This window comes from Eupeodes corollae, chromosome 1, assembly GCF_945859685.1.
Source record: "Eupeodes corollae chromosome 1, idEupCoro1.1, whole genome shotgun sequence".
Lineage (NCBI taxonomy): Eukaryota > Metazoa > Arthropoda > Insecta > Diptera > Syrphidae > Eupeodes > Eupeodes corollae.
In genome coordinates, this window is record NC_079147.1 from 264,650,549 (window position 1) to 264,675,861 (window position 25,313).

The 25,313-nt window shown below is 35.8% G+C and overlaps 3 protein-coding genes across 4 annotated transcripts; 1 reads left to right on the forward strand and 2 right to left on the reverse strand.

The window, feature by feature from the left end:
- Positions 1-2,251: 2,251 nt before the first annotated feature.
- LOC129942088 (mediator of RNA polymerase II transcription subunit 19) lies at positions 2,252-4,353 on the reverse strand. The gene is made up of 5 exons (XM_056050886.1): positions 3,775-4,353; positions 3,553-3,701; positions 3,227-3,334; positions 3,017-3,128; positions 2,252-2,948 (listed from the first exon to the last, which is right to left on the reverse strand). The coding sequence occupies exons 1-5, from the start codon at positions 3,974-3,976 to the stop codon at positions 2,770-2,772; spliced, it is 750 nt and encodes a 249-aa protein (XP_055906861.1). The 5' UTR covers positions 3,977-4,353; the 3' UTR covers positions 2,252-2,769.
- Positions 4,354-7,691: 3,338 nt separating this feature from the next.
- Positions 7,692-19,175, forward strand: LOC129954258 (dihydrolipoyl dehydrogenase, mitochondrial). 2 transcript variants are annotated; one of them, XM_056068047.1, is made up of 6 exons: positions 7,692-7,947; positions 8,268-8,411; positions 8,473-8,856; positions 16,608-17,396; positions 17,473-17,562; positions 17,627-17,757. In XM_056068047.1, exons 1-6 carry the CDS (start codon positions 7,906-7,908, stop codon positions 17,690-17,692), a joined length of 1,515 nt encoding a protein of 504 aa, XP_055924022.1. In that variant the 5' UTR covers positions 7,692-7,905; the 3' UTR covers positions 17,693-17,757. The 2 variants fall into 2 exon arrangements, with proteins under 2 accessions (XP_055924022.1, XP_055924021.1); XM_056068046.1 differs by lacking the exons at positions 16,608-17,396; positions 17,473-17,562; positions 17,627-17,757 and adding exons at positions 17,792-18,580; positions 18,644-18,733; positions 18,804-19,175 and having other exon boundaries at positions 7,706-7,947.
- Positions 19,176-19,256: 81 nt separating this feature from the next.
- Positions 19,257-22,019, reverse strand: LOC129950337 (glycerol-3-phosphate phosphatase-like). Its single transcript, XM_056062243.1, has 3 exons — positions 21,854-22,019; positions 19,500-20,148; positions 19,257-19,434 (listed from the first exon to the last, which is right to left on the reverse strand). The coding sequence occupies exons 1-3, from the start codon at positions 21,948-21,950 to the stop codon at positions 19,257-19,259; spliced, it is 924 nt and encodes a 307-aa protein (XP_055918218.1). The 5' UTR covers positions 21,951-22,019.
- Positions 22,020-25,313: the final 3,294 nt, after the last annotated feature.

Below are 25,313 nucleotides of genomic sequence, written 5' to 3' on the forward strand. Positions count from 1 at the left end.
AAACAGCGGTTAGCAAGAGTTATTCTGCGTTTGATCTCAGCGTTGGTGTTGTTTTCTGCGTTTACAGCGGAGCCTGGGTAGACGAAGTCCTTGACTACCTCAAAAAGTTACTTCTGTCGATGGTGACGTTTTGACCAAGACGTCGGTGTTGTAGGTCCCTTCTTGGTCTGCGGTCTTCCGATTATGTCAATGTCATGAGCATATGCTAGTAATTGGACAGACTTTTGAAAGAAAGTGCCTCTAATGTTGACGTTTGAGCTCTGCAATATTCCTTCAAGTACGATGTTAAAAAATCGTATGACAGCCCAATCTTTTTGAATTCTCCATGGTCATCCTGCACAAACGGACGAGTTTGGCAGGGATGCCAAAACTAGACGTGGCTCTATACAGCTCGTCCCTGTATATGGTGTTATATGCGGAATTGAAATCGATGAAAAGATGGTGGGTGTCGATTTGATGTTCTTGGGTTTTTTCCAGGATCTGCCGTAATGTTTGAATATTTGATCTACTGTGGACTTTCCCGGTCTAAAACCACACTGATAAGGACCTATCAGGTTGTTGACGATGGGCTTTAGCGTTCACATATTACGGCAGAGAAGATTTTATAGGAGATGTTAAGTAGACTGTTTTCAGGATCGGGCAAACAATACTGAGGTTCCATTCATCGGGCATGCTTTCTTCCGAATATATCTTACAGATAAGTTGGTGCATGCTCCTAACCAACTTATCTCCAGCTGCTTTAAAGAGCTCGGCATTCAAGCCATCCACTCGAGCGGCTTTATTAGACTTCAGCTTAGATATGGCAATCTTTACTTCGTCTAAGTCGGGAGGACGGGATTGTTGGCTTTCGTCGTCTATGTTGAATGGATCATCCTGCCTGACAGCGGTTTTAGGTTTATGTTCGTAAATTTCGTTTCACCTGTTCATAAAACTTTCCAACTTCATTCCTGCTTTTAAACCTCTTAACATCTTCGACCGCACACTTCTCATGCCCTCTTTTTCCTTCTGAGAAGTCGGCGTTCCTCTCGCCTCTTCTGCTCATAGAGCTCATGAGCAGCTCTCGTCCTTTTATGCAGCGCCGCTTTGCGTGCCTGTTGTTTGACTGCATTTGCCTGCCGACATTCCTCATCAAACCAGGGGTTCCTTGTTGATATTTGATATTTTAGTTGGTGGCTGTTTGAAACCCAGCACATCAGAGGCGTCTTCTCTGATTGCATCTTGGCAATAATGCCACTGGTTTTCGATATATTGAGTTGACGGCAGAGAACTTCGAGAGGGGTTACTTGTAACTCGGTCCGAAAAGGATTTGGCGATCTTTTGCTATTGTAGCCGTTAGACGTTGTATTCTCTTCCAGCATCTCCCAGCTTTGCCTTGGGTCTGAAAACCCGAAGTGCTACCTTGGCTACAACGAGGTAGTGGTCCGAGTCGATGTTAGCTCCTCGGAAAGTTCGGACATGCATGATGCTGGAAGCGTGTCTGGCGTCGATCGCAATATGGTCAATCTAGTTGACGGTAGATTGATCTGGGAAACTCTAAAGTGTGGAAAACGCGTACTGTCTATCATGACGTTTCACCCCGCAGCAAAATCTATGAGCCTGAATCCGTTGTAGGAAGTGTTGTCGTGCAGGCTGTTCTTCCCGATTATTCCACCAAAGATGTCGTCCCTTCCTAGCTTGGCATTAAAATCGCCCAGGACTATTTTAATATAGCTAGGGCACTGCTCATATGTTTTGTGTAGAAGCTCGAAGAACATATCTTTGGTGTTGTCGTCTTTCTCTTCTGTGGGTGCGTGCGCGCATATCACGGTAATGTTGCCGAATTTAGCCTTGATGCGTATGGTCATGAGGCGCTCGTTGGTGCACCTATAGCTCTGCCTAAGTCTGGCCCCAATGACGAAGCCGCAACCAAATAAGCGCTGTTGGTGTTGTGGTAGCAGTCACCATAGTAAATATCACAGTTTTTCATCCTCTTTTTGCCCGGCTCTTAATATTTCCTGGATGGGTCTAGTCTAGGGCCTCCGATAATTCTTCGGCTGCTCGTGCTCTATTAAGGGACCTTTCATTCCACATTCATACGCAAAGTTCGTTGTCCTTAATTCGTTTACGTGGATTGTCAACAGTAAATCCGTCCGTATCCGAGGATTGTTGGTGCTTCGCAACTGGGTTTTCTTTATGTGGTCTGTAAGTCACCCTAAGGCGCTACCTTCAACCTGAAACAAATAACATTAAGAAATAAAAAGGCCAACGAAAATTGCATGCTCAATACAGATATATGTAATGTATGTATTTTTAATATTTTATGAATATTCTGTTTACTAATTTTTCTTTTTTTTTATACAACTTAGATTCTAATTAAAATTATAATAATATAAGTTTTAATACATAACTATTATTCTACTAAACCAAGCCTAACAAACTCTAAAAAATTATGCTCTTTTATTGCATTCTTTTTATTTTGTTTTGTGTTGTTTTTTCTATTTGATGATTTTTTTTTTTTAATTGTTGTTATTAAATCTAATTTAACTTAAACTCTTTTGATTTCATCTTTGTTGTTGTTTTATGGAAATATGGAAAACATGGAGCGTTAAACATAGTCGTTTTTTGTTTTTGTTTTGTTTTATGAGGAAGATAGAAAAGGTTGAGGAATAGAATTCCCAAAAGAAATAAAAAGAAAAGTTAAATTAAAAAAATCTAATTCAATATTTTTTTTTTGTTTTTTTCCTAAAAGAAAGAGACACATTGTGATCTTGTGTGTTTGCGTTTTGGATGTTAAAACAATGGGGTTTGATTTGTTATGAGTACACCACCATTGTTGCCATTTGGTGGTTCTGGACTGTGACGTTGCTTCTTGCGTTTCTTTTCCTTTTTTCGTTTTTTGCGTTCTTTGTCGTCTTCGTGACGTTTTTGTTTTTTATGTTTCTTTTCATAAGTTTCCAATCCGGCTGAATCTATAAAAACAACAAAAACAAATTGTTGTTGGAAACAAAAATTAACTCAGTTTGTATGAGGCTATTACCCATGAGAGAATTCTCTGGTGGAACAGCACCATCCTTGTGCTTATGCTTTTTGTGTTTATTCTTATGTTTCCTTTGGGGTGTTGTATTCAATGCTCGATATTGTTCAGGAAGCTACAAATAAAGGAAAAATTGTTGTGTTTTTTAGTGATAATTGCCTTTGGCTTTTGATGATTTGATGAAGGAGGACGGAGGAGTGTTTGGAAACTTACTGGACCAGTGTGCAAACGGAAACCTGCCAGTTGGACGCTCGTCAATGGGAGTAGTTCCTTGCCCACAATGGGTGGTTTTTCCATTATGCTGCGCAATGTGCTGTTTTCCTGTACATTAAAAATTAACATGAATAAATAGATGCATGTTTTTTATGCCACAGAAGGGGGTGGTAGATAGAACAAAGCTCAAATTCGAAGTATTTAAATTTAGAATGCGGAACAGGTACACATTTTGAAGAGCTCAACGAAAAACCTATCTTAAATGGCTCCAAAAACAGGCTTTGACACAGTGAAACTTAAGAAATGCCAGCTCATCTCTTTCTTACCAAATTGTTCATCCCATCAAAGATTCCAGGAAGATTTGGCAAAAACGACGATAGAGACTCTTTAACTTTCTTATCCTTGAATTTGGTCAGAGTGTGATGAAGTCCATACTCAGTCATTAGGTCTTTATCTCCAGTCAATTCACCCTTTCCTTGAAAAAAAAGAAGAGTAGAAAAGGTCAGATAAACAACAAGTGAATTCCAAGAGAAACAGCGAACAAGTACCTGGTGGTTCTTTCATCGAATAAAATGGTCCACTATGAACAATCGATGGATTCTTCCCCAGCGAAATGGTCGTCTTCAGAGTTCCCGACGAATCCTGCCGTGAAACAACTGGCGACCGACCACCGCGCGGCGATGATTTCGGGCTAAACGGTTCCATTTTACGGAACTGATCGCCCATCATTACATTCCCGTAGTTCATCATTATTTTTGGTTCTTTTCGATTCGAGACCTTTTCTTTCTCAAGGTACGATTGCGATTCAAACAAAAAGAATAAAAGAAGATGTGTGGAAAGAATTATGGAATTTTCACTAAAAAGTAAATCTTTTTCTTTTTTCTTTCTTTCTCCCCTTTTGCGTTTCAGGGCAAGCGAGAGAATTGGAAATTTAATTCCCTTAACGCCAACACCTTAAACGGGTGGGTGAAATTATCCGTAAGCAAATTATTGAGTTTTATTCAATGGAAATTTATTGTTTTGATTTTGAATAATGACTATTAAAGAAATTTTAATGCAAATTAAAATTTTTGCTAGACTTCCACTACTGGGGAACTTTTCAGCATTAACGCCATCTTGAAACTGATGTGACAGATGGTAGAGATGGTGGTGGAGAAAAAAAGCTGTCAAATTTGTTGGTGATTGGTGAAGTTAGTGAAGAAATTCCCAAATTAGGGGATATTATGAATTATGGCATAATTACACCTAAGGATGGGAACACAATGGGTGCAGTTTCATGAAATTGACAGTTGGCGGCGGTGTTTACATTGATTTGCTTTGAGGTTTCCATATAAAATGTATTTTTCTTAGACGTGTAGTTTTAAAGATAAAACGTATTTAATTAAATTTTATGGCCAAAAATTAAGTTTAATTATAATAAATCGTTTTTTAAATTATTTTGGGTAAATTTCAGATTCCCGACCAATTTTTGCAGTTATAGTTTCCGTATTTCATCAATATTTCACCGAATAATCTCTTCCGAGTTGTCAATCTCAGTTTTAAACATAGAGAAATATATCTACGTAAGTATATTTCTCCATGGTTTTGGAGTGATTTTAAAGAGGCATTAGTCTCCTGAACATCGCATATAAGATCCTTTCTGCCGAATTTTGTGAACGTATTATGTCAAAAAGAAGTACCGGTGGCCTGATGGTTAGTGCGTTGGACTTTCATGCCAGAGGTGTTGGGTTTGATCCCTGCATGTGCCATCTAAAGTTTTTTCACGGGTACTGCCTCTTTCGAGGAATTGACAAATTCCGCAAGAGCAATTCTTGTCATGAAGAAGTGTTTTCTCAAATAAGCCGTTCGGATCTGTAAAACTGTAAGTGTCCTCGATCCCTGACAACAGTACTCGCACGCAGGAATGGTTGAGAGTTGTAAGTCACTAGGCATTGTTCTCAACGGACTGTTGTGCCACCCAATTACTTTTTTTTCTCATGTCAACAACCTGATAAATCCTTATCATCGTGGCTTTAGACCAGGAAAGTCCACCATTGACCAAATTTTCTAATTACCGCAGACATTGGGAAAAACACAGGAACTTCAAATCGATATCCATCATCTCTTTATCGATTTTAAAGCCACGTATGACAGCATCTATAGGGAAGAGCTTGGCAGAGCAATGTCTAGTTTTGACATTTGGGATTTCTGTCAAACTTATCCGTTTGTGCGGAATTACGATGGAGAATTCACGCTCTATCAAGGTCGGGAAAGATCTAACCTATGCATTTGGTGCCAAAAAACACAAATTATATGTTGTCATCAAAAAATACATTAAACTTCGATGTCTGGGACAAAACGTCAGCATAGACAGCTATAACTTTGAGGAAACTAAGAACTTTGTCTTCCTAGGCAACGCTGTAAATTTAGAAAACTACACCAGCGCTGAAATCAAACGAAGAATAACTTTTGGAAATCGCTGCTTCTTTGGACTTAGAAGACAAATAAGTCCTCTGTCGAGCATCTAAATCACCATCTGTAAGACATTTATCATCCCGGTTCTCATTTATGGCGCTTTGGCCTGCACCCTGCCAAAGAAAGATGAGAGCGCTATGGATGCTTCGAGAGAAAAATTCTTCAAATGATTCTTGTTCCTGTATGCATAGATGGAGTGTGGAGGAGAAGATATAACGACGAACTGTACGGGCTGTAACACGACACTGACTAAGTTAAAAGAATTAAGATCCAACGACTTGTATAGCTGGGTCATGTAAAGCATTAACGCTCCAGCCCAGAAAAGTTTTGATATCCTATCCCCAGGGACGGTGCAGTAGAGGAAGACTTTGACTAAGATGGCACACGTAAGTAGGAGAGGACATCAACCAGCTTGGGGTGTGAAACTGCAGACTGAGCTGGCTGGAATTGCGTAAGTAAGTAAGTTAACGACTTCACATAATACCACAAAATATAGTCCAGCGATGTTAAAACGTACCTCGCCACAAGCCCACGATGTGATATGTGAGATATCAGGTCATTTAATTCATGAACGAAATTGATTTTTAAGTCCGAAAATAAAGATCCTTCAGCTAAATCTTCCATAAAGTTGAACTCATTGGGTTCTTTTTTTGATACTCTGCTCCACAACAGATATAGCGTCTTTACTTTGCTAGGTGACCGAATATTGGAGGCAGCGTGCAATGCGTTGTGCAAACCAAACCTTGGTAATAAATTTGAACGATTTGCAAACACTGTTCAGGAGTACGTCTATGTATTATGAAATTGCAAAAATAAAGCGAGCATAAATCAAATGACAGCTGTCAAAAAGACCAATTCCATACAAAGTATTGCCTGAATAAAAACCACATGTAAAAACTCCCTTTACTTAAAAAAAGGAAAATGAAGGTTTATTAAAACGATATTTCTTTTGGTTTAGGTTTATTTTTAATTTTTTTAATTGAATTTTTATCTCTTTAACAATTTTTGGCGTGTCTAGTCTCGTTTTAAAAGAAGAATAAGAATGTGTAAAAGGAGGGGATACTGTCTGTCCCAAATGTCAAACAATCGTCGATTACGTTTTACTATTCGAACATGAATCGATGATGTTTGACGTTTCGAACATTGAGGAGTAGCTTACATTTAGAACAACAAATTATAATAGGGGTAGATTACATTTAGAACAAAAAATTCATAACAGGTTAATTACTTATTTACTTACTTAATGTGGCAATACAGTCCTCTGCAAACTACATATGGTCTCACCCAACAAATTTCTCCAGACCGACCCAGAGCAATGGTGTGAGGGATTTTTAATCTACCCAATAGCGTAGTCTCATTTCAGACTGCTTTCTATAGATTCAACTATGCAATATATCACTTTTTTCGGCTTTCTGAGCCAAAAGTGCTACCTCAATACGGTACAACTGGTTATTACCTTTTATTTAAACAAATTAGGTCACGATGCCAACATTTTTCATGTCAAATGAAAGAGTACCGAGAAAATTCAATTTCTTTATTGATCTGAAGATTTTATGAATTATTATGACGTATTTGCATGCATCAACATCTAGAATTATAAAGGGCAGTACAGTGGGATATATGTATTTAGAAAATAAATGTGTAAAAGAATCCTGATGAGCATTATGGCACTTCCTATAACCCGTTTTCATGACGATTTCCTACATTATAATTTATCAAATTTAATTCTGTCCTTAACTAACAAATCTTTTTTTTTTACAGAAACAAATTGCAGATACATGTCATCCCAACATTACTATTAAATCCTTTTGTTTCCTGCCAAAATTTGAAATGAAAATCTACCATAATACCTACACAATGTAACTTCACCATAAATCAACAATGATTCTACAGAATTCCATTCGATTTTCTCTCAACACGTCCCAAAAATAAATTATGAAAACCACTTCTAGTAACCTATTCAACAAACGTCATTCGATTTAAATATATAAATATATATATTATTATAGTTTTTTCTTTTTGCAAGTAAAACGTCATTGGTGAAAAAAGAAATACTGGTGAATTTCGTACTCCACCGAAATTTTTCTTTCTAGTATTTGAAGTTTTTTTTTGGGAGGCGATTCAATTCGATTTGTTTCGCGTGTTTTTCAAGAAAGATAAAAAAGAACACGAAATTAATTGTACACGAATTGTTATTTGAGTAATAAAAACAATTCCCCCAAAAAATGCAGTGCAGTCTACGTAATGTCATATCCCTTGCGAGCAAGGTGAGTTCTGAATTGAAATTTAAAGATAGACTGTCCCCCCAGGAAATTGAATTTTTTTGTAGGGATTATGCAATCCCAATAACCTCGTTTAACTTGATTTTTACATAAATTTTGTGAAGAATATTGATTTAATTTGATAATTTATCTAAATTAGATCAGCAGGAGGGAAGATTAGTCAAGTTAATTGTTTATTTTAACCATCTGATTGCGGTGGGTTTGTCCATGAAACATAACCTTGAAGTTTCGTTCTTATCATTTGACCAAATGAAATGATAAAAGCTTTCTAGGTTTATTGATTTTATTTTGTTTGTAATTGTTAGGTCCCATTGAAATCGAATGGAGCCATTCTTGGAGCATTGAATGGTCGCTTCTACTCCACCACCCATGATGCTGATTTGGTTGTCATTGGTTCCGGACCCGGTGGATATGTTGCTTCCATCAAAGCAGCTCAATTGGGAATGAAGGTAGGCAGCCACGCACTCTCTCAATCAAGTCAGATCTTATATTATTTATATGTGTTATCAGACTGTTAACATCGAAAAATACCCAACCTTGGGTGGCACCTGCTTGAATGTCGGTTGCATTCCATCCAAAGCTCTGCTAAACAACTCCTACCTCTATGAGATGGCAGCACGGGGTCATTTGGCCGAACGTGGAATCAATGTCAGTGGAGTTGAGTTGGATTTGGAGAAGCTGATGTCGATGAAGAGTAATGTTGTGAAATCGTTGACTGGAGGAATTTCACAGCTCTTCAAGAAGAACAAGGTTACACAGCTGACTGGGGTTGGTACCATTACTTCGCCAAATACTGTTGAAGTCACAAAAGACGATGGCAGCAAGGAGACAATCAACACAAAGAACATCATGATCGCTACTGGATCCGTTGTTACACCATTCCCTGGAATTGAGGTAAGTTTAGCAAAACCCTTGAGGAAGCTTATATTACTGTTAATTGCAAATGAATCGATTTTTTTTCTGAATGAAATAATATTTGGAAAGTTGCCAAAAAATGCAGTACACATTTAGCAAACATTTTCACAAGGCCACTGCTTTGTAGATCGTGCATTTTCTGAGCAAGAAATTGACGTAAAAAATTGTATTTCTTCTAGGGCAATAAATGGTACCTATTTAATTTTGTTTGGTAATGAGATAAAGTTAAAAATAAGGTATAAAAGCAAAGCGTCAACGCAAGTTTAGTTCCGGTAAAAAATAAACAAACAGCTCATGATTAAGTAAATTCAAAATAGTGATTTTTTAGTCGATTAGGGTTCCGTCTTAAATACACAGACAGAAATCGTTGAAGGATGTGAGCCTTGTATATACGAGTATATTTGAATAGTACTATCATGAATAGGAACGCTCGACCTGACATCTTTTTACGACTTCCTAAACAATTCGTTCCACTTGTTTTGCATGTGGAATGTATTGGGGTAGAGGCAAAAATGAGTGAGAATTCCAATATAAAATAATAAATTTCCAGATTATTAAAAAAACAGAAGATAGAGAAGAATGTATACAAATTCAGTGAAAGTTCCAGGGAGTCAATGAAAATACATTTTTGTTATAATTTATTATTTATATTTTGTATAATTTGTTTTTGATTGGTTGATTGGCAATGAAATCATTTAAAAAAAACACACAGGACATTAGAATATAAACTGTTTGTGGTTGCCAATTAGAAAAATTAAGGTTTTCCCTATTTTTTCGAATCATTTTCAAATAAGGCACATATTTTTAAACCATGCTAATAATAGTGCGAAGATTTTTAACTTAACATAGGAAGTTATTGTAATGGGTCCGATTTGTCAAATTGAAATTTTTGACATTTCTCAACGTTTCAAGGTCCCTAGAGTCGAAATAAAAGAATTTTAGAGAATTGTCTGTGCTTGCGTGTGTACGTTCGCGACGTTTTTTCGTCGTCCATAGCTCAAGAACCAGTAGAAATATGGACTTGAAATAAATGTTGTTATACAGATAATAATGAAGAAAGGGCTCTCAAGAAAAAGGCGTGGGTGTTTTTTTTTGACATAGCAATTTGAAAAAAGTTAATATTTTGGTAAACCCTAAATATCTCACGAGCGATATTTTTTTTTTGGAAAAATTACTATTAACGTTTTTTTATAAATCGAAAAAAATGAAAAACCAAAATATTTTTCACTTCGAAAATTATACGGAGAAGAAAATTATTTTATCTCAAAACAATTTTATGTTACAAAAAATAACGTTTTTGACATCTGGTAAAATTATGAGAAAAATCGAATTGACAGTTTTTTTTATAAAAAATAAAAATCAAAAAAAAACATTAATCAAAATTGGTATAAATTGAATATCGATTCAAATATCTTTTCAAAAACTTGGATTTTGGGCTTCAATCTTATCAATCATTTTGAATTCTTGTGTCCTTACCAAGCAGCTGATTCTGAAACGTCAAAACCAGTGTGCACTTTGTAGCCAAAATTTGTACACTACGTCGGAGGGGAAATTTTAACTGCTTGCTTGTAAATTTATACGGGTGGTAAAACTTATGCTTGTGGCAGATATTGAAAATTGTCCTCGTCATTTTCCTAAGACTGGACAATTCTTCATTCCACCAAGAAGGAATGGTTTTACGGCTACATTTAACTGGGCAAGAGACTAAAAGCTTTACTTAAGTTTCAAAGGTTTTCACCTTTGACTCAAAGTCTCCTATCGATTCAGTGAGGTTCGGTAAGTTGCTTAGTTTGGAATTAGCAATTTGACTGAATTTTGTCCAGTCAGTTCTTTTGGGATTTCTATAAGGCGGAGGGTTTTTAGACTCGAAATTAATTTGAAAAAGAATCCACTCGTGATCTGAAAACGAATTCAAATAGAAAACTCTCCAATTCTCCACTAATAAATTACGGTTGTTTACTAAAGTAACATCCAGCACATCCTCCCATCCATCATAATTTTCCGAGCTCGGAAAGACGAAAGTGGAAGTATTGCCTCTGTTACAAATGGTCATATTATTTTCAATAATAAAATCAAAAAGTAACTCATCTCGTTCGTTGATCTCAGAACTTCGCCAAAGGGTATGCCGAGCATTTGCGTCGCTTCCGATCAGAAGGTTTGCCTTTTTGATGTTAGCTTAGGTTATGATTTTGCACACCTCCTCCGTAGGTGATTGTGCATTATGAGCAGAGTAAGAAGAGGCCAACAGCAATCCCTGTGTATTCTTATCTTCAAATCTGACAACTGTCAGATCGGGAGTGCTAAAATTTGGACATAAAAAACCTTTTAAATGTTTCTTAGTTAAAATACAAGTTCTGGGATTACCTTGGTTTTGATCTGCGGTTTTATAAAAGAGGTCGTATTGGTTGTCTTGGAGGCCTCGCACCTTGAGGCCGTTTAATCGCGGTTCTTGGATAACGCCAATGTCGAAGTTTTCCTCCCTGGTGCTTTCACTGGCTTTGTCCGGTCGTCAAGCTTGCTCTTTTTCTGAGACGTGCAGATCTCTACCTGAGATCTGTTTCGCTTAACGGCCTTTTCTCGGCTGGCTTTTACTCCTGGCTGGAGGTCAAGAGTTCATCCTTCAAGTCTGTGGATGGTTCTACGTTTGTCATGTCTAGTTCGTCCATTTCGTAAAACTTTTTTTAATGTTGGCCCCACGAGTAGGTCGGAAAAAAAGAGGTCAGCCCCGGCAGAGTCGATATACCGGGGTAAGGTGGAAGATTAGACGGACCCTGCCAAGGCATCCGAATGAGTTCGTTAGCGACTGGTTTGCCCCCCAGCCTTTCATTCTTCGGTACGGATTATGTAAGACGCTCACACCACCACTGAAATTAGGGACCCCGTATCTATAATCAAATTGCATTGCTAATGCTTGCTTTTATTAAGGAGTAGGAAACTTCAGCAATTCAACCTGACCTTAGCTGATCCCCATCTTGACAACGTGCAAGACAACTGTGGTGATCATTGCCGCCCGGCACCCACTGGGAGGGTTAACGAGGATTTTTGCGGGGCGGACTTGTAGCTTGCTTGGGGAGTTTGATTTGAACCCTGATTTGAACCCATTAAAAACGTGTGGGAGCTGATGAAGAGGGAAGTAGCTAAAGATGCGGTCACCTATTGAAAGAGTAATTCACTTGTGGAATCAACAAGAACAAAATTGATCGATCAACTGAAGGTTGAGGTTAGTGGAAAAAAGTTCCGAGTTGGAAGTCTATGACACTTAAAAAACAAACTATTTGGCTTGGTCAAAATGTATGCAGTTGACTGCAAATAAAGTCACTTATAATGTCGGAACATGCCTTGTAACAACGCTACTATGATTGACCTTATGTTAATATACAATAAATATAATAAAGACACACAAATTAGGCAATTTAGAGTTTTACCACTTTAGTTCACTCATATTCTAATTTAAGCGACGAGATATTCTTTTTCGATATTTTCTAATTTACCCTAGTGTTAAGATGAAGTGACTAACAACAAAAAGAATCATAAAATTTGGAAAACAAATATTTACCAACAAGCCTTTAAAAGTTCATAGTCACATTTTATAGCGAAATTGCATCATGGCTTGTGTAATTTGTGTAATTCTTCTTCAAACTTGGAAATTTTATAATTATAGATTTAAGATAACATTAAAAAAGCTTAATTTGTGTTTAATTCTGCGAATTCGCAGAAGTACACCGGCTTTCTTAGATTTTCAAATATAACAATTTGGTTTTGCTATTGATTCAGTTATCATTGTTAGCTTAACATTACTAAAGCTACGAGCAGACCTAGCTTTGCGGTTTGCGATAACGTTTGCCGTTCTGACGTCTTTTTTACGACATCATTTGCAACTATCGATGCATATCATTTGAACATCCTTTTTGGGATAGTCTCAACAAGCACGCAAATGGTTTGCGTACGATGTGCGAGACCGCATTTAAGAGTGCATATTTTGCATATCGTCTAAACACCTTCGTATACTTTTTTGTACGATCGTCCCCTTCATTTGCGGCACAAAAAAAAAGACAACATACAGTAGTGGTTATGAAGCAATTCTGCTCAGTTTAAGATAGTCGATGACAAGAGCTCCGTAAATAATGTCAATCACGTCATTGTCGCCCTTACCCAAGAAAGGAAGAGACAATATTTGTCTTTCACAAGCGAAAATACTTGGTAGCATATTAGTGCTATTTTTAACTTCCCATAGGAAGATGAATGGAAATCTTCTTTCCTAATCCCCATTTTTAAATCGGGTTCTAAAAATAATATTGAAAACTATAGGGGGATTTGCAAGTTGTCCGCAATTCCGAAGCTTTTTGAAAGTTTAGTCAAAAACAAACTTGATTTTCTTGTGAAAGAACATATAAATAGTGCTCAACATGGGTTTCTTTCGGGTAGGTCAACTATAACAAACTTGACATGTTTCTCATCGTTTGTTGTTGATGCTATCGAAATTAGAGGTCAAGTTGATGCTATATATACTGATTTCAGCAAAGCTTTTGATTCGGTAAACCACAGCATACTGCTGCTTAAACTAGATGCTTTTGGAATCCATTCAGTCTTACTGAAATGGATTTCTTCATTTCTAACTGGCAGGGTTCAAAAAGTAAAGATTCAGGAATATACTTCAAGATTAATCAAGTGTACGTCTGGTGTTCCTCAGGGTAGTCACCTTGGCCCATTGTTATTTATATTATTCATTGATGATATTGTCAACTATGTTAACTTTAGCAAATGTCTTATATATGCTGATGATCTCAAATTATTTTCAAAAGTAACTTGTGCAGATGACTGTCTCAAGCTGCAAAAGGATCTGGATAATTTATCTCACTGGTGTAACTTAAACGGTTTAAATCTAAATATAAAAAAGTGCTTCATAATTTCCATCTCTCGAAAAATTCTTACTTATGAGTTTATCTATTCTCTTGATTCCAAGCCTCTTCAGAGAACAATAAAAGTGAAAGATTTGGGTGTTCTTTTTGATTCTAAATTTTCATTCTCTCTTCATGTTGATGCGATTGTTGCTAAAGCTAACTCAATGGTAGGGCTCATTAAAAGGAATTCCGTTGATTTTTCCGACCCATACACCCTTGTATCATTATATACTTCCATGGTCAGGCCAAATCTGGAATACGCGGATGTTATCTGGAATCCTTGTCAAAAAAATTTATCTGATAGAATACAGAGAGTTCAGAATCGCTTTAGAAGATATGTATTTTACAAAATGCGTTGGAATTTCTATATTGTTTTTGTGCGGGATATTCTTTGCTGCCACATAAGATGTCCAGAATTACTCTCATTTATATGTATATATGCTCCAACGAGGCCATTGAGGGAAAGATCTCTTCTTTTTGAGACCAGACATAGAACGAACTACGGAAGTAACGAACCAATTTCAAGGTCAATTAGAGAGTTCAATAAAATTTATGATTATGTTGACTTATATCTCTCCAGAGAAAAATTTAAGAATGTATTATACTATTTATTCTTAAGATATTAAGTATTTGTTATTTATTGTTAAGTACATTTATAATATTTATTTTTGACTGAAATGTAATCTGTTAAGCTTTAAGCTTGTAGATGAAATAAATAAATAAATATTGTAATGGGTCCGATTTGTCAAACTGAAAATTTTGACATTTCTACGTTTCAAGGTCCCTAGAGTCGAAATAAAAGATTTTTAGAAAGATGTCTTTGTTTGCGTGTGTACGTACGTTCGTACGTTCGTATTTCCGTACGTCCGTACGTTCGCGACGTTTTTTTCGTCGCCCATAGCTTAAGAACCAGAAGAGATATCGACTTTAAATAAATGTTGTTATACAGATAATAAGGCAGCAAGATGAACATTTTGGTTAAACCTAAATATCTTATATGAACCAACGACGGTAGAGACTTGAATTAAATTTTATATTATATAATGAAACGTGATACAAAACAATTATATTTTTGGAAAAAAACCAATTAACAGGTTTTTCTATAAATCAAAAACAAAAATTTTTCACCTCGAAAATTGTTCGACTTAAATATGATTTCATCTCCAAAACAATTTTGTGCAACGTTTTTGACATCTGATAAAATATTGATAAAATTCTAATTGACAGTTTTTTTTTATAAAAAATAAAAACCAGTTTTTTTTACAACAAATGAAAACCTATCTCAAAACTTTCGAGATATTATCTTTAAACTACTTTTATCTTTTGAAAAATATTGTTGTAAACATTCAGTAAAATTTTATGAAAAATCTAACTGAGAGGTTTTTTACAAAAAATAAAAACCTAACTAAAGGAATACTAAAACTTGGTACAAATTTACTTACGACACAAATAGATTTTTCATAAAAAAAAATAAATCTACAAAAACTTGAATATTGTTGATAATTTAAAAAATTTTAAGAATAATTGAACTAACAACTTTTTTAACCCTACACGAAATCCTACAAACTTTTGAGGAAGACAAATCGACAGATGGGATGGGAAGTTATCAATGTGGGTCACATCCCAGCCTCTTTTTTTTTCATTTGGGCTTTACTAAGCTAAATTGATGATCTAGTTGATCGGCAGACATTTGAACGAAAACGTGATATAATTCTGGTTCACTCCCACGCAGTTCTAGTAATAATTTCGTGCAAAATCTTTCTGACTGGCGATGTAGAAGCCAGTCCACACACACCCCTAATAACCCTAATTGCTCCACACCAAATTCTTGGTGACTTTCATATTCCTCATCTTCTTCAATCGAATAAAATGCTAAAACAGCAATAGCAGCTCACTTTCTTTCGACATTTTCAATTAATTTCATCAGTTTACTAATTCAACACAACACAATGTCAGACAATGAATTATATTAACACAAACCTGAATTTGACCGCGAATGGGTAATGTGCGGATTTTCCGCATATCGTGTGAACACATCACACATTTTCAACTCAATTTTGCGCACTTATTTTGTGCACTTAAATCAACCCAAACAAATGCGCGGCTTTTGGGACAGATTCCGCAGATCGTCTAAGCATTCCTAAAAACGAGGTTTAACATTCGCAGTTTGATTATTCACAGCGAAGCGAATGTTCAAAGTGGCCAAGTCCCAATTTAATAAATATTTCTTCAAAGATCGTTTTTTTGATTATTAATTTTCATATCATCAAATTACCATAATACTTTCAACTAATACTGAGTTAACTTATTAACTTATATGAACATAGACTGACTGTGCTAACGCTGGATGTACACATGACGAAGCAATTATTTTTGACGTTATCATGTCTTTATTTGAAAACTACATTATTCACAATTGATTTCTACGTTATCTTTTTTTTTTTGCACATAAAACTTCTTCAGGAAATATTTTGTACGTCACTAATTGAAAATAATAAAACATAGGTTATTATAGTATTTTATTATCAGCTCAACATGAAGAATATAAAATACTTTACTCAAGTCTTTTTTTTCCCCAAACCCTCTTGAATCCTTCTCTAGTTTCTTGATGGTCGAATTGCGTTTAAAAATTGTGTGCTGGTATAAACAAAAAATATAAATTTTGTTTCTCGAGTATAATTTCAGTTTTCTGAATCTTTTTTCCCTTTTAGAGCTTTTGAATTTCAATAGCTGACAAAAAAAAACACCTTGATTTGTTTTTGTTTTTTATTTTGGAAACCCCAGACAAATATTATTTCTTTCAATAATTATTTTGTTTATCTTCTTCAGATGGATGAAGAAATTGTTATTTCAAACATTGGTGCTCTTTCGCTCAAAAAACTTCCCAAGAAAATGATTCTAGTCGGTTGTGGAATTATTGGTGTTGAAGTAGCGGCCATATGGGCTCGCTTGGGCAGTGAAGTTATAGCCATCGATCCCTGTGAACAATTCGGTGGGAAATTTATCGATCGTGAAATTGCCGCTGCTTTCTATAAACTCCTCGGTCAATCCGGAATGGTTTTCAAACTTGGAGCCAAAATAAAATCAGCACAAAAAATCAATAACGAAGTTAAAGTAGAAATCGAGGATGTCAAAAGTGGTACAATTGAAGAATTGACAGCCGATTGTCTCTTCGTTGCCATCGGTCGTCGTCCTTATACCGAGAATTTAGGCTTAGAAAACGTTCAAATCAAACTTGATAAACGTGGAACAATTCCCGTTAATGAAAGCTATCAAACAGTTGTGCCGAATATTTACGCTATCGGTGATTGTATTGTCGGAGCACAATTAGCTCATAAGGCCGAAGCAGAAGGTGTAGCTGCCGTAGAAGCTATGAATGGTCAATATTTCAATGTTGAGTATGGCATCGTACCGAGTGTTGTTTTTACACATCCAGAACTAGCCTGGATTGGTCTCAATGACGAAGAACTCAAAGAGCGGAATATTGCCTTCAAAGTGGGCAAATTTCCATTTATGGCTAATTCAAGAGCAAGAACCAGCCTCTCGACAGTAGGTTTTGTCAAAATGTATGCTGATGAGAAGACAGAACGAGTTTTGGGTGTTCATATAATAGGACCAGTAATTTTGAATAATCTTTTCTCTTGAGTGTCATTTGTTTGTTATTTGTGTGTCTTTTTTTCTGTTGATTGTGTAGTCTGCTTCGGAATTAATCAATGAAAGTGCACTTCTTATGCAATATGGGGGAACAGCTGAAGACTTGGCACGAGTTTGTCATGCTCATCCAGTAGGCGAAATGCTTTGAGTTCATGATTTTGTTTGTACTGCAATCGATTCATTTTATTTTTCAGACCAATTCAGAGGCTTTGAAGGAAGCTGGTATCGCAATAGCGTTTGGCAAACCGATCAATTTTTGAATGATTATGTTCTTGTTATTAATAATTTTAAATATATATATTTTTTGAACTTTTTGAGATTGATAGATATTTGTGTTTTCCTTTAAAATCCTTTTCTAGGTTGATGAAGACACCATTGTATCCAGTACCGGAGCTTTGTCACTCAAGCAAGTTCCCCAAAAGATGATAATCATTGGAGCTGGTGTCATTGGTCTTGAACTTGGATCTGTGTGGGGACGTCTTGGTGCCGAAGTTACTGCCGTCGAATTCTTAGATACAATCGGAGGAGCTGGTATTGATGCTGAAGTCTCAAAAACCTTCCAAAAGGTGCTCACCAAACAAAAGATGAACTTCAAACTCGGAACAAAAGTGCTCGCCGCAACCAAATCCGGCAGCGGAATCACTGTGTCTGTAGAGAATGTTAAGTCTGGCGAAAAGGAAGATCTGACCTGTGATGTATTGCTAGTTTGTGTTGGCCGCAAACCATACACATCAAACTTGGGCTTGGAGAATGTTGGCATTGTCTTGGATGACAGGGGCAGGATTCCAGTTAACGCTCAATTGCAAACTGTTGTGCCTAGCATCTATGCCATTGGTGATGTCATCCACGGACCTATGTTGGCCCACAAGGCCGAAGATGAGGGTTCAGCTTGTGCTGAGGGCATGATGGGTGGTCATGTGCATATCGATTACAACTGTGTACCAAGTGTGGTGTACACCCATCCCGAAGTTGCGTGGGTTGGAAAGACCGAGGAGATGCTTAAGCAAGAGGGTGTTGAATACAAGGTCGGCAAATTCCCATTCATGGCTAATTCGAGAGCGAAGACCAATAACGAAGCAGAAGGATTTGTCAAAGTCTTGGCTGATAAATCAACAGATAGGATTTTGGGAACACACATTATTGGACCTGTAAGTTTTTAATAATGGAAGATTTGAGTAAGAAAATAAAAATAGTATGATGTTAATTTCTAGGCCGCTGGTGAAATTATTAATGAAGCTGCTCTTGCCATGGAATATGGAGCTTCGGCTGAAGACGTTGCCCGTGTCTGTCATGCCCATCCCGTAATTTTATTATTTTAATTTATTTCTTTTGCCCTCATATAACGTTCCTTTCTTTACTTTTTCTTTATAGACAAATTCTGAAGCTCTTAGGGAAGCTAACATCGCTGCTTCATTCGGCAAACCAATCAACTTCTAGTTCCATTCTTCAAATCCCATTTCACACCACGAACCGTTTGTTAATGAATTTCAGAGAGAGAGATATAACTTGAATGCTAATAATGATGGTGTGCTGGTGTTTAGCTAATTAATTTCAAAAGCAATTTATTTTTAATTATTTTTACTTCCACCTCTTAAAAAATAATGATAACAAAAAAAAAAACACAACCAACAAACGCAAACGATCTTAGATTTAAACGAAACAAATAAATTAATAAACAAATAAAACAATACAAATTGTTTAACAATTGTGAATAAAAAAACTTTGTAAAGTTTATTTGCTTTATTTCGTCTCTTTCTTTATTTCGATGGGAAGGTAAATGAACTTTCTGTTATGACTCATGAATAAAAACCAAAATGGGATTATTTACAAAAATTTGAAGAGATCTCCCAACTTTGGAAGGTAAAAATCAGGAACAAGTTTCTTAGCTTCTTCGGTGCCTTTTGCTAGCAGAGCTTTCACATGATCAAATTGATGAATTCCTGAGCCGACCAGCAGTGTCTGAAATCCACAATTGGTGCCAAGCATAATGTCTGTGTTGCATCTTCAACAAAAAAGGAAGAAGAAATTAAAAAAATCAATAGAAATGTACGTAGCGACGTACTTTACCTATCACCAATCATGAGGGTCCTTTTAGGGTTAATTATTCCGTCGCGTATCAATGACTCACAAATATATGGGTTAGGTTTTCCAATAACAATAGCATCTCGTTCGGCACAGGTCTCGACAGCTTTTACTATACCACCATTTCCAGCAATAACATAGCTTGGCGTCACTGAACGCTCATCAGTGTTTGTTGCCAGGAAAATACATTCGGGGTCATTTAAATACGATACAGCTTTGGTGAGCTTTGGGAAACTAATATGCTCATCGAAACCAACAATCACAGCTCCTATTCCGGTCTCAAGTTTAAGGTCTTCAGATACGTATTGATTGATGTTCGATGTAATGGGATCTGGGCCAACTTTGTTGTGATCGATTCCCAGTGCATCGAGCTCTTTGGTGATTCCCTCACTGCCAATCACAAACACTTTTTTTTTGAAGTTGCGATTTTTAAGGTAAGTCGCAGCGGCATGAGCTGTGGAAATGATCTCATCCTCATTCATCTTGAATCCCAATCGGTTAGCCTTCTCTAGAATTTCCCTCCGTGTTTTGGTTGAGTTGTTTGTACAGAAGAATACTTTCTTGTTGATTTCCTTGAACTTGCTTATAGTTTCAACGCTGCCCTCGATTGGATTGTTGAAAAGCCATACAACACCTTAAATTGGGAAAGTATGCACTGATATACAGTAGCGAGCAAAAAAAATGCAAACAGTCACACCAAAATCAATTATTATTGCTTTATCTTTCGTAACGGTAAAATTTAGTTTTTCCGTTTCGGATATGTGTACTCATTGTGTAGGCATTCTGTTTATAATAGCAATATGTAATTGGTCTCTCTCTAGTGTTTGCAAATTTACATTTAGTTGGAAAAACATAATTTTACTGAGAGCAAAAAAAATGCAAATGGCAAATATGACTAGGAAGGTAGGTACATAAAATTTATTCTTTGGTTTCAATTAATTAGAATATGCAATTAATAGAAGCAACTATCGATTGGATGCAAAAAAGCAATAATTAACGCTGCTAACAACGGAAGATTGATGCAGGATATCGCTTTGGAGTTTTGTGTAGCAACATCAACAATATCGCGTATTATATCCCGATATCGGGAACAAGGGGACATCAATCGCAAAGTGGGAAGTGGCCGTCCACGCAAAACAACTTCCAGATTAGATCGTGAGATCATAAGGCAGGTTAAAGTTAATCCCTTTAAAAATGCAGTGGAAGTTACTCAGGACATAAATGAACATTTTGATGTTAACGTAGGGGTACACACAGTTAGGCGACGATTAGTGGAGTCAAAACTGTATGCAAGACGACCAGCTAAAAAACCATACATCAGTTCCATCAATAGGAAGAAACGGCTAGATTTTGCAAAGCGCCATATGCATTTGACAAGTGAGCAATGGACAAGAGTTTTATGGAGTGATGAGAGCAAGTTCAACTTGTTCTCGTCAGATGGCATTAGGTACGTGCGGAGGCCCCCGGGACAAAGGTACAGCCCTAGATATCAAGTTCCGACAATTAAACATGGGGGAGGGTCAGTAATGGTGTGGGGTAAGCAATTTTAAATATTTATGAAATCAAATTTGTAGTTGGGCTTTTTCAAAGGCTCATTTTCTCGTCAAGGCGTGGGCCCGATTTGTCAAGTAAGCGGCCGGACGAATGCCCAAATGTATAAGGGCATTTTGGAAGACCATATGCTTCCACATTTGCGGACGAATATGCCTGAAAACAGCTTATTTCAACACGACAACGACCCAAAACACACCAGCCGTTTGGTAAGAAACTTCTTAGAAGAGAAGAGGGTTCATGTTTTGAACTGGCCAGCACAATCTCCCGACCTCAATCCCATAGAGAATTTATGGGATCATGTAGATCGGGAGATAAGAAAGCGAACTCATTCAAATTGTACCGAGTTGATGGAACAAATAAGGACTGAATGGGAACAAATACCTGCGAGCTATTTGGTGTCGTTGATTGACTCAATGCCTAAAAGGTTACGCGCCGTTATTGCCAATAAAGGTTTCGCAACAAAATATTAAAATTTTTAAGTACAAAATTTCTTCAAATAAGATGAATAAATACGTTATTTTTAAAATTTTCCACGAATTTGCATTTTTTTGCTTGGCTTAAGATCAAAGTTTAGGAACATTTTTTACAATAAATATTTTCATGGAGTAAGATTGGGTAAAATTCAATTCTGTTTAAAGAAAAAAATTAATTTGAACATTTTATGCTAAATTTCAAAGTATTATAATTTAAAATAACTTAGTTCTTGCTAAAGATTGTACCATACTTTTTTGGTTGCATTTTTTTTGCTCGGTACTGTATTTATTTCATTAGCTTTTAGAGCTTACCATCACAATCGGTTATTATTGAATCAAATGAATTAAGCCATTCACTTACGTCGACTTCTGGCAGGTGTAGCAAGTTTGTGGCACTATGTTTGTACATATTTCAAGTATATTAGCGACAAATAAAATTATGGAATTATTTATAGATGTTCTTGAAGATGAGTAAAAGTAAAATAATACCAAAATTCATCATCTTACCTTTATATACATTTTTCGTGAACTTTAATTGTTGTATTTCCAATTATTAGCAAAATTTAAAATTACTTAAATGAGGTCTTTAAACTTTCGGAGAGTTTTCAAAGTGTGTTTTTATTGTAGGCATATAAATAATTTTATGTTCATAATAGTAAAACTAATAGATTTTAAGAAAACAAATACACACATTCTTCGCAAAACCTTTTCGAAGATAAATAAATAGTGTCCAATAAAAATTAGTAAAACATTATCAAACAAATTGAGGCATAAATCTTAACTGTTGAATAATCAAAACTATTTGGCTTCCTTAGTTTTTGCGAATCCACCTATTTAATGTCCAATATAGTAACAGTGTTGGGAAAAATAATAGACTCTGAAGTCTTAATTTTATCAAATTATACATACTTCGTCGAAGAGTAAAATGTATGATTTTTGAGATATACATTTTTGAGATTAACAAAAACATGAAGTAGATTTGTGGTGATTTGGTAATTCCTTAGTCTTCACCTTAAATGGATTTCAATACAAAACGGGCGGGGGTTTTAAAGTATTTTTTTTTCTACGAATCCATCGTCTAAGCGGGAATAATACATCAAATGTATCAAATATATTTAAAAACATATCGAATATAGTGCTGAAAACGGATATTTTTAAATTTGTTAAGTGCTAAAGTTGAAGTTAGAGTTCAAAATCAACACCAAAAGTTTACTATGAAATGTTTTCTTTTTCCAAATCGTGAAAGCATAAGATTCAAAGTTTTTCATTACTTCATATCATAGAGTCAAATGAAGACTCATAAGTCATCTCATAGGGTATTGAGAATTTTTATAAAGATCTATGTATGTATACTTTACAAAATTGTCAAACTTTTAATTTTTAAGATGATAGAAATAACAGAATTGTAGCTGGCAAATGTTCAATTCAGGTAATTGGCACCGTATGGTCTTCAGTTCTTAAACTTCAAAATTAACGGTTGCTTTGGCAATATTGCGCAAGTTCAAACGACATAAGGGACTTAAAAGTAATTCAAGTTTCTTGTATCTGATTGGCCACCGCCAAAAAATTGCCTTCCAATTAAGGCAAACTTGTTTGAAAGTTGACTGGAAAGTAAGTTAAGGAAAATCTCCATTACTATCAAGTCAAGTCTACTTATGTACATATGATTTATTTGTTTTCTACACAACTTCATTTAATGCTTTTTGTAAAAGGGTTCCTTGTCAATTTGAAAAAGATATGTGTAAGTAATTTTTCTTTTCAATACCTAATACAAATCGTGATGAACTCGTAGGTTGCCTGAGGAGTGTTATGTAGTCAATAATGTATTCGATTTAAAGTATTCCACGAAGGGCTTTACTTTGGATGGATTCAGCCCCATAGTTGAATGCCATATGTCCAAAAGGTTTTTAATACTTGCTTCTATAACAAGAGTTTGTTCTAGATAGATAGGCCAAAGTTCTTTCCTAGGAACCAGTACATAGTCCTGTACTTCAAGTTTAGCTCTTCTCTGTTCTTATTCATGTGTTGGTTTCATTTTAGTTTTGTATCTAAAAATACTTGACAGAATTGGAGCAAGATACTATTGAACTCTTTATAAAAATAATTGGAACATTGGGCAGGTTTAGGGGTCACGTAAGAAACTTGAAAGTAAGGGCGGGTTCATCAGTAAAATGTTTGTTATTGAACATGTTACAGATTTATTTCTAGAAAGAGATTGATGCAATCAGATGATCCTATATTCAAGTATTTTTCAAAGAAACAATGCATTTAAAAGTGTTCCAATTTTTTACTGTTCCGATCACATATTAAAAAATTAAAAAAATGTGGCGCGAAGCTTTAAAGTACCATTTATCTTAATGACGTAAATTTACTGATTGCTATAAACGTTCATCAGTAAAACATTTCAGATTCCTCCTGTTTCAAATCTTACTGATCGATTTACTGAAAGCTATAACCGGTCCCTAATTCAAGTTTTTAATATCTGATTGGCCAGCTGTCAAAAAATGTCCGTACAATTAAGGCAAATTTATTTGACGGTTGACTGGAGAGATAGTATTTTTATCTTTTTAACTATCAAATCAAGCCTACTTATGTCAAGATGCCAGTTGATCATGTTTTTTCATTCAACTAAAAGATTAACTTTATTACTATGTGATTTATTTATTATTTCGTACAACTCCATTTAATGTTTTGTGAAAAGAAATAAGTTCTATTTCTTTACAAAACAAAATACAAATCGTGATGGACTTGTAACTTACCTGAGTAGTGGTTTGTATCATAACCTGAAACTAGAGGTTAGTAAAGTTAGGTTCCATGTACCTATGATACTTGAAAAACTAACTATAGTTGCCTTGGTCAAAATTTGCGTTCAGTGAAGTCCCTTATGTTGTCTGAACCTTATCAATGGCTTAACCTATATCTTATGGGGTTTTCCATGGGTAAATTCAGATTTTCTTCAAAAATTGTTTTTTTTTTCCGTGGCGCATGATACACGATTGGAACTGTTTTTTATTGTTGTGATTGATTAAGTGGAGCTTCGTGTATGTGTAACGAGCGCAGTAGAGTTGTCAAATATTTGGGATGGGACCCACACTAATTACTTCCCATCCCGTGTGTCAATTTGACTTTTATAAAAAATTTAACAATATTTTATGTGCGTTAAATATTTAATATAATTAATACCTACTTAAGGCGAAACCCGTTTCTTATCAGTTTTTTGTAGGTTTTCGTGTTGTTCTAAAAAAAACTATCAACAAATCAGTTTGATTTCAAAATCAATTTTTGGTAACGAGATTGTTAGTCGAAAACCATTTAATGAAAACTTGTATTTTCTTTATAAGCAAATAAAGGTTGAGGTTAGGTTAACGTGGCTGCGGATCCACACACTTAGGCCTAGAGAAAGCCCCATTGTGATACCACATGAATCTAGAGAATTACTTCTTACTAGTCGAACCATTTTGAGCTTTTTAAAAAGCGAAGAAGATATTTGATATCCTTTTTAGCTAGTTCACTGGGATTATCAAAAGAGTAGTCCCCCAGATGAAGTTTGCCATAAGGACACCTATTAGGGAGCTAATATGAAGTCTGCTTTGAGATAACAAGTCTTTAGAGCGCTTTAGGTCCAGTGAAGGCCATATGAGTTTTGTGGCTGCGCATGTTGGTAAGTTGTGCCACCTAGAATTTGCTATCGCAAAAGCTGTTTCTTTTAGCATAAGTTTACTTGCACCTATCGGTATACCTATCTTCTCCCTTTCAGGTGAAATAGGTATGA

Coding starts and splice junctions, on each gene's coding strand:
- LOC129942088 (XM_056050886.1), bottom strand. CDS start 3,976: ATGATGAACTACGGGAATGTAATGATGGGCGATCAGTTCCGTAAAATG. Junction 3,702..3,774: donor TTCGATGAAAGAACCACCAG/GTACTTGTTCGC, acceptor TTTTTTTTCAAG/GAAAGGGTGAATTGACTGGA. Junction 2,949..3,016: donor ACCAGAGAATTCTCTCATGG/GTAATAGCCTCA, acceptor TTGTTTTTATAG/ATTCAGCCGGATTGGAAACT.
- LOC129954258 (XM_056068047.1), top strand. CDS start 7,906: ATGCAGTGCAGTCTACGTAATGTCATATCCCTTGCGAGCAAG. Junction 8,412..8,472: donor CAGCTCAATTGGGAATGAAG/GTAGGCAGCCAC, acceptor ATGTGTTATCAG/ACTGTTAACATCGAAAAATA. Junction 17,397..17,472: donor GTGTTCATATAATAGGACCA/GTAATTTTGAAT, acceptor TTGATTGTGTAG/TCTGCTTCGGAATTAATCAA.
- LOC129950337 (XM_056062243.1), bottom strand. CDS start 21,950: ATGTACAAACATAGTGCCACAAACTTGCTACACCTGCCAGAAGTCGAC. Junction 20,149..21,853: donor AATAATAACCGATTGTGATG/GTAAGCTCTAAA, acceptor TCCCAATTTAAG/GTGTTGTATGGCTTTTCAAC. Junction 19,435..19,499: donor ACCCTCATGATTGGTGATAG/GTAAAGTACGTC, acceptor TTTTTGTTGAAG/ATGCAACACAGACATTATGC.